Raw genomic sequence first — 11,720 nt, 5'->3', positions numbered from 1 at the left:
GCGCTGGACCCTCGTCAGGTCAGAGGTCACTGGGGTTTGTTTAGTGACTGTAGTCTTGTTGTTGTTGTTGTTGTTGTGTAGGGTAACATTAAAGGATGTTGAGAGGAGATGGTGTTTTAGTTCTAGTGCTATGGCTCTTTGAATAGCAATGATTGAGCCTTTTCTGTAGATACATGATTCAAGTGTTAAGGACGTGTATGTACATACTATGTACGTACAAACTATAAGGTGCTCCACACTTTTGAATGACGCAAAGGTGCCATGATGATTTCAGCCACTAGTGGGCGACAACAAACCAGGATTGGCGCAAATCATTAATGAAAACCACATCGTGTGGTATGACACTAAATGGGCAAACAGAATAATGTTTTAAACCCTTTTTTTTTTTTTTTTCTTCCATGGATGTGTAACTGTCATTTGTCTTGTCCACAGGAATGCGACTCTGTCCATGACCGTGGAGTCGATCGGGGAGCACACGGTGAAGTATCTGAACAGCACCCTGAGGGACAGCATCGTCCAGATGCTCAAAGGATCCAGCCAGGAGCCCGTGTGAGTGCCCGCCCGCGGAAGGGGTCACCTTTGATCTCACTCATTAGTGGAACCTTTTCAAACGGGTTGAGTCAGTCAAGATTCCTCGAAGTGTTCAAGCAGTCGTATAAATCAAATTATTTGTATTTTGGTAAAGCGCAGCTGCTATATACAATCAAGGGGAATGACAGCAACTCTCAGAGAAACGTTGAGTTCATACAACGTCTATGGCCCACATTTTAGCACTTCACTTATTACATTATTTCAAAAACATAATTTTAAATATCGTGATGCTTGGTCCATTGTTAATGGATGTTAGGTAAAAACAAGTGGGCTTTAAGTACAATTAGGTGGGCTTCAGCATTAACCTTTGACACCGGTGCCGCTGTGTCGTTCAGGATCATTCAGTCCCTTCTGCCGAAGTTCATCAGGGGCCCCAAAGGAGTCGAGTCCAAGATGGCCACCAGGTTGGAAGTCGGTGCGTCGCTATTCTTATTTACTCATGCTGCATTTTCACAAAAAGATGCACCAAAATACACCAAGAGATGATCAAATTAACCCATTTGTGATGTCCAGCATTTATCACTATTTCTCCAAGAGAAAGAACTGTTGTCCTTCTAATCCTACTAAACCAAATGGCCTGATCCACTGTGTCGTTCCCCTCCATGACCCTCACCCACCCCTTCCCTTTCCCCCCCCCTCCCCCCCCCACAGAGCACTCCGGGCGTCCCGACGACTACCAGGCGCTGGGCTTCTTCCGGCCGCTGTCCCTCCGCCTGCAGTGGGTCAACGGCAGCCAGGAGAAGGCAGACCAATGGTGGCGGGTGGAGGAGTGCGTGCCGGGGCCCAACCTCGCCGCCAGGGACTGCAAGAGCATCGAGATGGTGGTGATCAACGAGAAGGTCAGCCCCTCCAGCCTGGGCTTCCTGGCCGGTCACGGGTGCGTAGCAGACACGGTCACGGTACTGGGAACACGATTCCCCTATTCCATAATTCACACCCGTTTCATCTTTGGTAACCCACGAGAAATGTGTTTATATACAGTATATATCTCTATATATATCTATATCTATATATACAGTATATCCCAATGCGGGACAGTGTAGTAGCTAGCGTGTTCCACTCACAGGCAAAGTGTACTGGGTTCAATGAATCCCTCGTGTCCAGTCAAACCTTTAGACATACTGTGAAGATTTCCAACCCCATACCTGATACTTTCTCAACCTATGTGACCAGGATTTCGGGGGGGGTATCATGTATAATATAATGGAACAGCTCATCCCCGACATATACAACCATCCACCCTCCTCCTCCAACCAGCCTGCCTCTCCTCCCTCCCTCCCCTCCGCCCGCAGCATCGTGGGGCTGTACATGTCCGTGGTGCTGGTGGTGGGCAAGTTCATCCGGGAGTCCTTCAGCGGCATCTCCCGCTCCATCATGTACGAGGAGCTGCCCTGCGTGGACCGCGTGCTCAAGCTGTGCACCGACATCTTCGTGGTGCGCGAGACGGGCGAGATGGAGCTGGAGGAGACCATGTGCGAGAAGCTCATCTTCCTCTACCGCTCGCCAGAGACCATGATCAAAATGAGCCGCGAGAAGGACGACAGCTGAGAGCGCGGTGGCGGCGGCGGCGGTTGTGCTGAGGAAGACATTACAGATTCACAGGAGGAGTCGCCATGATGGAGTCCTCGCCGTGGCGACGGGGGCGTCTGACAGTGAGAGGCCAACGTGTAACGGTTGCTAAGCAGGGTGTTTTTTTTATGGGTTGAAGCTGTCTTTCGGATGACTTAAGGGCCCTGGATCCTAAGACATCCTGTGGATTAAAGGTCCCATGACATGCCACCAGGTGTGGTGTGATTAGCCGTTGCAAGCCATTTTGGAAAACAAGATGTCCACCTAGATGTGTGCTGGATAGATCAGTCTACCAGCCCACCCAGTGGACTGTGGCAAACGTTGCTCATCTATCCGTCACACATCTGGGTGGAAACGCACACCTGCGATGTCTTAAGAGGCAGATTTCCAAAACGGCTTGTAACGGCTAATCACACCACACCTGGTGGCATGTCATGGGACCTTTAAAATAAACGGGGCTACCTCTTAACATTGGGCCTAACGAGCACTGATAAGAGTCAAATGAAGGCACCTACAGATGCCCTGAAGAGTAAGATACACTTTTGGTGGTCATATTCTTCAACAGCATGCCATGTAAGGAAGTATTATGTTATTAATTCTAAATTACGGTGTTCATCAAATCAAATGTTTCATTGTCTATACAGGCATTAGAACAACTAAAAATGTCACTCATTGAATTTTAAAATGACTTATTAAATGATTGTATATTCTAATACCAAACATAACTGCAAATAACGTTGTGAATGTTGAGTGACTGCCAAACAACTCCATTTTAAAGTCGTTTGTCTGCTTGGATTTCTTCTATAAAAATGTGAGATTGTCCGGATGTGAGATTGAGGTAATGAAAAACAATATGCAATAGATTTCTTGTATCATTGGACCAACAGAATAAGGCCCTGTCCCAATTCTCCCCCTTCCTCTAGATTTTGCGCATTCCTGCGAAGGGGTAGGGTGTCCCAATACTTAGGGGAGCGCCATTTTCCCCTCAAAAATCAACCATTGAACGCTAGCCAGCTCGAGAGCCGACTTGCAGCTAAGGGCACTCAAAGCAAGTGTTCTTGTTAAGGGGAGAGAAATGGGACTGGGCTTAAGTCTCACTCAGTTTGAGGTCAAGTCATCTTTAGGTTCTATTCACTGCTCATATTTATTGTCATAGTTTAGATTATTTACTGCCCTTGAGGCAGAATTAAGTTTGAACTCCCTCTGTAAATAAAATCCCTTAGATTGCTTGGTAGCGGTTGGATGACCAACACATATTGTACTGTAATAGAAAGCACCGAAAAGTCCATTAAGTGATACAGCCAAGGTTTCTCCCACCACTGCACAATGCATGCATTACAGGGCTGTCGGCCGTTTATACAAATGTACATTTTTCACACGATGACTATCCTACCTTGTGCTCTGAAGGAGAACAATAGTGAAATCAAACAACAGAACCCTGTCTTCCCGTTTGGAGAGGACTTCAACCACTGCTTACGATATCGGACCCATGATGTAAATACCATTTTCCCCATTTGGTACCTCTGACTGCCGTCTCCAAAGAAAGTACTCATTTCGTTTGTATTTAAATAAAATCTTGAATGAACCTACAAAGCCTCACGTGATTTGTTTTTCTTCGTTGGATTGTCAAGGACGCATGCCTCTAAAGTAAATCAAAAAAAAAAAACACAACTTAACAAGAATATCCACTTTCCATATATTTAATACATTTTCTTCAGTTACAAATGAAAGCAGGAGGATGGCGCATTCAGTTGGGGTCTCTGGTCTCTCGCGCCCTCATCGTGATGTCATCCATCTTCGTCCAATCACAACAGAGGATCGGGGCTGGGTATGACTGACCATTTCCATGCCTGCAACACAAACTATCTACACCATGGTCTCTGAAAAGAAAGCAAAAATGCAGAAAAACGTTCATATTGCATACAACGTTTGACGTGTAATTATGTTTTACATGGCAAGGTCATCCGAATCAGCATCTCCAGTAGTGCACGTTTGTATTCAGAGAAACCATACGACAACAAATGATCACTAGTGGTGCGTGCATGCATGCATGCATACAATTATCCTAATTGCGAGTCAGTTTCCTCTGAGAGTTTAGAATAATTAGCGTTTTATTAGCGACTTATGTACGTCACTCGATAAGAGACTCAATCATTTGAAGAACAACGCCACACTGCTTATACTCACTTGATTGATTATACAGCGGCTTTGGGTTTGACGACTTTGACAGTCGACTCGGCGGCCTTCAGCGCCGCTTCCCTCAGAGTGGGCTTCAGCGCAGCGCGGACTGCGCTTGCGCAGATCGCTGAGAAGCGAATGTAGCTAAAGGGTAGAGGACGGTCAAGAACATTAGCTAACGATGCGCGAGTTGTCCGATAATTGAACATCAAACACGTTATAATTAATTGAGGAGTACTACAATATAACTTCAGGCAATGAATGTATATATTTCCATTGAACGCAATGTCCCCATGCAGCCATGGGCTGGAGGCTAGCATGCTAGCTGTCAGGCTACGGGACGATTTACGAACGAAAGAACGAACTTGCTCGACAGCGCAAAGTGAATATTCATTCAAACGACATACACACATGTCAAAACAGTAAGCAAGCGAAATGCATTAATTGAAATGCAGTTTGTCTGCGTTATATTTACTTGATGCCGGCTTGTCTCCAGTATGCGACCATCTTGCTTGTGTTGTGGCTTCAAGGACAGGTCTGGTGTGTACGTGATGGCGTCACGACTCTGTTCCGCCGTACGTAAGATCTTTTTGAACGAGCAATCAGAAGGGAGGGTTCAAGATTGACACTCTACTATGGTCCCGCCCACACCAACTGAGCACCTTATTACGTTACATAATATATTAAAAATCTAAAACTAGATTGTTTCATGTGGGTTTTATTGGATATAAATGTAAATGTACGGGGTCTTTCTATATTTGTTTTGTTATTTATTTAGTCAGTAGGCAATGCTCATGCCATGGAAAGTTGAAACGTTTGCAGAATAATTTTCCGGAATACACACTCAAAGGTTATATTTTCGAGTTAGACTTTCGCAATACATGTGGGGAATACATATACGGTGAAGGTCACGATGAAAGCAGTAATTCACACGTCTACCACCGGGTGGAGAAGTGAAGCAGTCTATGTATCAGAGCTTCAGCTTGTTTGCTAGTGTGTGATATTATTTACTTTATTCATTGTTTTTCATTTAATTAGTTGTGCATTTTTCAATTTGCCCCATGATTTGCCCTTAATACGTCGACCGCCACACCAACAGGGGGCGGCAATGCGGCTGACGGCGTCCTGGTGCACCTTTATACGTGAACGAAGGAGGGGCCGAACAGCGGAGGAGGCTGGAGGTGTAGATCCCTCCGCCTTCCTCCTGAGTCGCCGTCCCGCTCTCGCCGCCGCGCTCCCCGCTTCTGACAGAAAGACCTGTAAAATGAAGCTATGGGCGTCAGAACACATCTTCAAGTGAGTTGTTTTTTTATACTCAGGTGTGAACAACACGTAGCTGCTCGACTCGGACGTCTTTTAAAGTGGTAAACAACTGTTTTTTACTCAAGTGTGACTCCAGCTGGCTAGACGCTAGCTCAGCGGTCGGCGCTCCGTAAAGTAGTCCGCGGTAACGGTGTTGGGTAACGTGACCTGCCGCTAACGGAGCGTGACCTGCTGCTAACGGAGCGTTACTCCGTGTCTTCATCAAGCGAAGCAGCCTATGCGCTGGTAATAGCCATGTTGCACGTAGTTTATGCTAATTGTAGTGTGCAATTTACATAACGTTACAAGGACAACTCTGCTGGTTTTCTGCAGTGTGGATTCGTCTCAGTCAGTGACACTGGGTCAATGTCCTTCTGCTAATTCCCGTTACTATCATCTTTTTTACTTACTTACTGGGTTGCTTACAACGTACTGGTTATTAAAATAGCAGGACACGAATCCCTAGCCGTCCTATTTGTGGATAAGTCAGGTGTGTACTAGAGTATCGTTACGTAAACCTACACACGTGCAGGTCCACTGCTCACGTAAGCAGATCGCAGCCCCCCTGAATGTAGTGATCCAGTCCCCCCTGACTGTAGTGATCCAGCCCCCCTGAATGTAGTGATCCAGTCCCCAGGGGCTGGTGCAGAGCTGTCTCATTAGAAATATGATTAAAAATGATATCTGTGATGGACATTAAAAATGTAATGCAGCAGTCTAGTTTGCAGTTACTCGCACTTAACGTTAAAGGCTATGCCAGACATTTACGTTGCTGCAGTCAGTAGGTATGAATAATACAGTTACTACTTAAACGTAAAATGTTGCTATTAATTTGTTATCGGATGGTTGCGAAAAGAACTGAACCCACGCATGTGTTGCATGTGTGCAAAAGGTCGTCCTCCTACTAGTGAACTCTCTCTGACTGGTGTAGTGTTTCCTCAGCCCGAAAATGAGTTATAAAAAGCATGTCGTCAACAGCCACCCGTGGGAGACGGTGACCAAGGCGGCGATGCAGAAGTACCCCAATCCCATGAACCCCAACGTGTTCGGGGTGGACGTGCTGGCCAGAGGGGTGGACGTGGCCGGGCGGCTACACAGCAGCCGACTGCTCAGCGCCGACTGGGGCATGCCCTCCATGATCATGTCTGTGAGTCGGATCACAAGCCCGATAGCACTGTCAATGTTGTTGTCGTCGTTAACCTTCCCTCTTTGGACTAGGGGTGACTTGTTCTATTATGAAGTCTATTACGGGGACGGAGCACATGGTTGGCTGTGTTATTGTTAGAAGGAGTGGGGTTAAGCAGGGGGGAGGGGGGGCGGGGCTTTAGCCAACCTTAGGGCATAATGATATAGGTTCACGAAAGGTTTAGCCAATCAACCCTGTACTGACTATTAACTAAATACAGTCGGACTCTGAACAAACACTTGAAGCTTAGTGTCTAAACTGATCTGACATGTTTTATGACATGCATGTCAGCTGTATCACCTTTTTGACCTTTTCCTCCTGAAGGTTTTATTTATACGTTTGTACTTAACTTGTCACTAAAGGTCAAAATCAATTCACACTGGGCTGTGCTTTCAGAAGGGACGGTTGAAATTACTTTAAATTGAATTAGAAATTAGCAGCAAACCCTTATCAGCTCTCTTTGTTGTGGCGGCAACAGTAGAAGTTCTAGACGTGTCTGTTACCAAAGTCGCTCTTCCTGCTCTGTGCGATGCTGGCACTGCATCAGTCCAGGAAAGTGTGTTGACTCATGTTTTCAGTAGACACCAGCATGTTTATATGGAGGAAAGAAATGCCACTGGAGATGCAAACTAACATGCTGTGATATTGTTAACCCCTCCTTCAGATGATTGGAGTAACGCGATCGTTCACCTACGTCCAGGAACATTCAGTCGTTGACCCAAAGGAGAAGACCTTTGAGCTGAAGTCCACTAACGTGAGCTGATTTGGATATTTGTTCTAATCACGTTGTTTTCGGGAGGCCATCGTCCTTTTATTTAGGTTTTTTATTGTCATTTTAAAGTGTGATACCTCCGTCTCCCACAACTGGATCAGTCGAAGCTCTCGTGATCAATTCAACCTGATCAAGGTCTTCACTTCATAAATATTACAATTATCTGTTAAAGTGGTAATTATGGTGTTCTTTGCACTAAAAACGACCCATCAAATATGATGGCCTTTGTATTTGTTTCTTGAATGTTCTGTGTTTCATGCAGCTCCATTTAAAGTTGAACCTCTCTAAATGAATGTCTTACTATAATCCAGTTCAGCATTAGCCACAACGAAAAGATGATGATGGTCTTGTGTCCATGTAGATCTCCTTCACTAACATGGTATCGGTGGACGAGAAGCTGACCTACAAGCCACATCCTGAGGACCCTGAGAAGTGAGTGATATCAACGGAGACACGATGTGATGGCTCTTTTATAATGTGTGCTTCTGGAATTGTTCACCTTTTCAACTTTTTTTCAACTTCCACGTAGTGTTAAAAGCCTTTTTTTTAGGTTCCCGCTCTGGGTACTGATGCATTCTGGGTTGTGTTCCAGGACCGTGTTGACCCAGGAGGCTCAGATCACCGTCAAACTGATCAGTCTCAGCAGCTACCTGGAAGGCATGATGGCCAAGACCATCTCTGCCAACGCCAACAAGGTACGTCCCTCCACGGTCTGGCCTCTCGATGAACGCTGATGATGTCCAGTCTTTGTATTTCCTGTGTCTCAAATCGGTCCCTCACCTCACCGTGTCTTCTGCCCACAAACGGTGGCACTGGGTGGGCACGATAGTGTGTAGTGTGCCGTCTATCGCTCAGAGGTTCAACTCCCTGCTGGAAGGCCCCCCGCCCCCCCACCACCACCACCACCACCACCTGCTGCTCATTCACAGCATGTCACTGGGTTCAGTGTGACCCCCACCCCCGTTGACCCTGTGTCCCCTGTGCCCCCCCCCCCCCCCCCCCCCTTAGGGCCGCGAGGCAATGGAGTGGGTCATCCGGAGGCTGAACACTGAAATCGAGGAGCTGGCATCGACCGCCCGGGGGACAATGAGGGCCCCAATGGCGGCGGCGGCAGCGGCGGACAAGTGACCCCTCCCCCTCTCGGTGGAAGCTCCTGCACTCGTTTCATCCAGTAACCCGTTCCGCCCTGTGTGTCTGTGTGAATGTGTGTGTGTGTGTGCCCATGTGCATCTCTCTATCCTTGCTTTGTGACGTGCGCACACACACATACACACACGCGCGCAGAGCGAGTGAGAAATCCGGTAGACTTGAACAGCCCCGCATCGGAAAAAGACTTGAAAAATACAGTTTTCTTTTTCAGTATTGTGATAAAGGTATTGTGTAGGTGTTTTTTTTAATTCACATCGTGCCTCGACATCCTTCGTTCCCCTGCTCTTTTAACCATTGACCACGTTTCTGCTGTCGTTCCTCTTCTCAGCCTTCCCTGCCATGGCTTCCCGTCTCCAGAGAGATGTGTTTTGGCCTAAGCCGCCTTAAACAACTTTACGCTTCTAATCCTCCAATAGCTGCTCGGCTACTCTTTATCGGGATCTGTTCCTCTTGAGCTGTTCTTATCTTGATCTACAGCACAGAGGGCAGACTGTGCCCATGCTCAAAACAAAGGGTTAATATTTGACACCGTTAATATTTAACCAAGCAATTTATTGGACGGTAGCCAAAGCAACCTTTCCTTTACTCCCTTTTAGAATATGACTGCTTATGTATATGTGGCTCTGTTTTCAATTTCTGTTACATGCCCCAAATTGTGCTTGAATATAGATTTTTCTTTTTGGTTAAATGTTAACACTAGGTTTGTTTAGCATACCTGTACCAGTCAGCACTTGTAAACCTGCAGTACTTGTGACTAGGAGTACCTGTCACCTTCAAGACGGTATGAATGCGCACATGAGTAAGGAGTAGATCGATACTGCTACTCTGTGTCCAGGACCATTTAGAAGTGAATGTTTTCCAAACGCTTACTAACGCATCCTTTCGTGTTCTGGCTCTTGTGATTTTGTTAATTTGTTTGTTTGTCTATAGTATTTATTGCCAATCTATGGCGTTCCCTCAGTTTAACAGTATATATTTTTAAAGGTTTTACCTTGTTATAAAAATCGACTCTCTCTACTCTAAAATCTCACTTCAAGCTGCCATCTTTCCTGCCTTTTCTTCGACCTCTTCTGTATCCCCCCCAGCCGCTAGATCGCTTAGTGGTGCTTGTGACAGCCTTTAAAAGAAATGAATAAGAACCTGCATTACTGTTTTAACAGGAGACTATTTCTACATTTTGGTAATGCCTCCCCTGCCGCGGTGTGGCTCTGTCCATGACAACAGCTTGAACACGTGCAACTGTTGTCCACATAATGATGCACAGTGCGTTGGTTGGTCCTAGAGTATAGAATCAGATCTGTGACGCCACCTGGCTGTTGAAGAAGCCGTATTCAAGCAGTCTCTTGTTTCATATGAATGTGATGTTTGTGCTACACAGGAGTTTTCTGAAAATAACGGCTGTACATAGCTATGTATTTATATATTTTGGCAATGTAATGCATTCCAAGAATGTCATAATGCAGAGTAACAGTAGAAAGTACACATGACTGACGAATGATTCACAGCAAAATAATAATAATAATAATAATAATAAAAAAAGAGATTGTCATTGTTCCAGTAATGCATTGTCCTGTTTTCGGTTTCTACTCACTCATTCATATTCCCCTGCAATTCTAACAGAGACAACGTTTACATTCACACATGGTCGTAACACTGAAACCACACAACAGATTTGGATCAACAAACAAAACAATTGTTCTGTGACCCAGATACTAACATACAGATATGCGCTAGTAATGATCAGGTAGCAGTTAATCCAATCTGGCCATTGGCTCAAGCTTTCGGAAATATCACAATCATTTGGCCAGAGAAGAGCTTTGTGTGCAACTATACAATGCTTAGACCATCCAAGGTGTTCCAACTTTTGCCTTTCTCAGCAGTATCTCCGCATCTGACAAGACTGAGATGAATCCCTGTGCCAAAGAAATACATGGTCTGTTTACGTCCTGCATGCGTCATACACACGTCAGTAAAATGGTTGAATGTTTCATCATCATTGTTTTTTTAAATGCCATTTTTTGTGTGTGTGTGTGTGTGTGTGTGTGTGTGTGTGTGTGTGTGTGTGTGTGTGTGTGTGTGTGTGTGTGTGTGTGTGTGTGTGTGTGTGTGTGTGTGTGTGTGTGTGTGTGTGTGTGTGTGTGTGTGTGTGGTGAGCACTGACCTTCTCTACCTCCAGGACAAGGTTGGTCAACTGGGCGTGTTGCATTGTGGGTAAATCAATGCCCTTGGCAAGCTTTGCTAAAATAGACAGACAAGGACAGGAGCAGTGACAAGGTTTACACTTATGTCCTAATTGGAGGAAAAAAATGTCTCGTCTACGAGAAGGATAACACTTGAGATATTTTGGGATATTTTGTGTGAAGATATTCTGTCGGAAATGGCAGTCAATGTGACCCACCATTCAACCTTGGCAATCCTGAGAGCATTATTCCGAACTTCATGGCGATTTTCAAAGCGTCAGTCTGTGAAGCACAATGTGCAGACATTAGCCTCGGTCATGTGTCCACCGTCGTCGGACGGTAAATAAAGTCCCTACGATGAGCTCTCTTATCTGTCATACCTGAACGGTTCCCACTTCGCTGGAGTCCAGGGTCAAGGTGAATCTGGGATGGAAGGAAGCACAATGAATCAACTGAAACTAGAGAAAAACATTCAAGAACACCAACATGACGGTATAAAATCCATGCAATTGTCCCCGTTTGTCTGTTCACACTACAACTCTGAAGTTCAAGTTAATTATATAGCTTGTACAAATATTGCATCTGTAACATATTGGGCTGTATTGAATATCAGAATCCGTTTACTTGTCCAATGAGATGGCGCCAGTTAGTTTTTCTTTGGCCATGCGGAATTTGCCACTGAAGGTGAATTCCTGAAATGCACAAGGTTTCAGGAATAGTTTGTTTTGAGACCGGATATATCCGTGATACCGTCACATTGTAACAACGACATGTGTTCCTGTGTTAAATAATC

At 45.5% G+C, this 11,720-nt stretch overlaps 3 protein-coding genes across 3 annotated transcripts; 1 reads left to right on the top strand and 2 right to left on the bottom strand.

The window, feature by feature from the left end:
* Positions 1–3,844: 3,844 nt before the first annotated feature.
* atp5f1e (ATP synthase F1 subunit epsilon) lies at positions 3,845–4,845 on the bottom strand (the record flags this gene model as incomplete). Its single annotated transcript, XM_084489274.1, has 3 exons — positions 3,845–4,040; positions 4,348–4,482; positions 4,814–4,845. 2 exons carry the CDS (start codon positions 4,843–4,845, stop codon positions 4,356–4,358), a joined length of 159 nt encoding a protein of 52 aa, XP_084345400.1. The 3' UTR covers positions 3,845–4,040; positions 4,348–4,355.
* A 637-nt stretch (positions 4,846–5,482) lies between these two features.
* Positions 5,483–10,308, top strand: LOC311371030 (PRELI domain containing protein 3B-like). Its single transcript, XM_084489272.1, has 6 exons — positions 5,483–5,634; positions 6,619–6,787; positions 7,491–7,580; positions 7,960–8,030; positions 8,191–8,293; positions 8,607–10,308. Exons 1-6 carry the CDS (start codon positions 5,603–5,605, stop codon positions 8,724–8,726), a joined length of 585 nt encoding a protein of 194 aa, XP_084345398.1. The 5' UTR covers positions 5,483–5,602; the 3' UTR covers positions 8,727–10,308.
* Positions 10,309–10,455: 147 nt separating this feature from the next.
* LOC311371032 (bactericidal permeability-increasing protein-like) lies at positions 10,456–11,700 on the bottom strand. Its single transcript, XM_084489273.1, has 5 exons — positions 11,552–11,700; positions 11,308–11,350; positions 11,146–11,209; positions 10,909–10,985; positions 10,456–10,660 (listed from the first exon to the last, which is right to left on the bottom strand). The coding sequence occupies exons 1-5, from the start codon at positions 11,590–11,592 to the stop codon at positions 10,586–10,588; spliced, it is 300 nt and encodes a 99-aa protein (XP_084345399.1). The 5' UTR covers positions 11,593–11,700; the 3' UTR covers positions 10,456–10,585.
* Between the last annotated feature and the right edge of the window lie 20 nt (positions 11,701–11,720).

This window comes from Micromesistius poutassou (genome assembly GCF_964030765.1).
Source record: "Micromesistius poutassou genome assembly, contig: SCAFFOLD_6207, whole genome shotgun sequence".
Taxonomy (NCBI): Eukaryota; Metazoa; Chordata; class Actinopteri; order Gadiformes; family Gadidae; genus Micromesistius; species Micromesistius poutassou.
This window is presented reverse-complemented; position numbering and strand designations above follow the sequence as displayed.

Bases quoted from the DNA above. Each gene is read 5' to 3' on its own strand.
- LOC311371032 (XM_084489273.1), bottom strand. From the start codon at position 11,592: ATGGCCAAAGAAAAACTAACTGGCGCCATCTCATTGGACAA. The intron at 11,351-11,551 runs GTAAACGGATTC...CTTCCATCCCAG, and splicing joins GGCGCCATCTCATTGGACAA to ATTCACCTTGACCCTGGACT. The intron at 11,210-11,307 runs GTATGACAGATA...TGTGCTTCACAG, and splicing joins GCGAAGTGGGAACCGTTCAG to ACTGACGCTTTGAAAATCGC.
- LOC311371030 (XM_084489272.1), top strand. From the start codon at position 5,603: ATGAAGCTATGGGCGTCAGAACACATCTTCAA. The intron at 7,581-7,959 runs GTGAGCTGATTT...GTGTCCATGTAG, and splicing joins TTGAGCTGAAGTCCACTAAC to ATCTCCTTCACTAACATGGT. The intron at 8,294-8,606 runs GTACGTCCCTCC...CCCCCCCCTTAG, and splicing joins TCTCTGCCAACGCCAACAAG to GGCCGCGAGGCAATGGAGTG.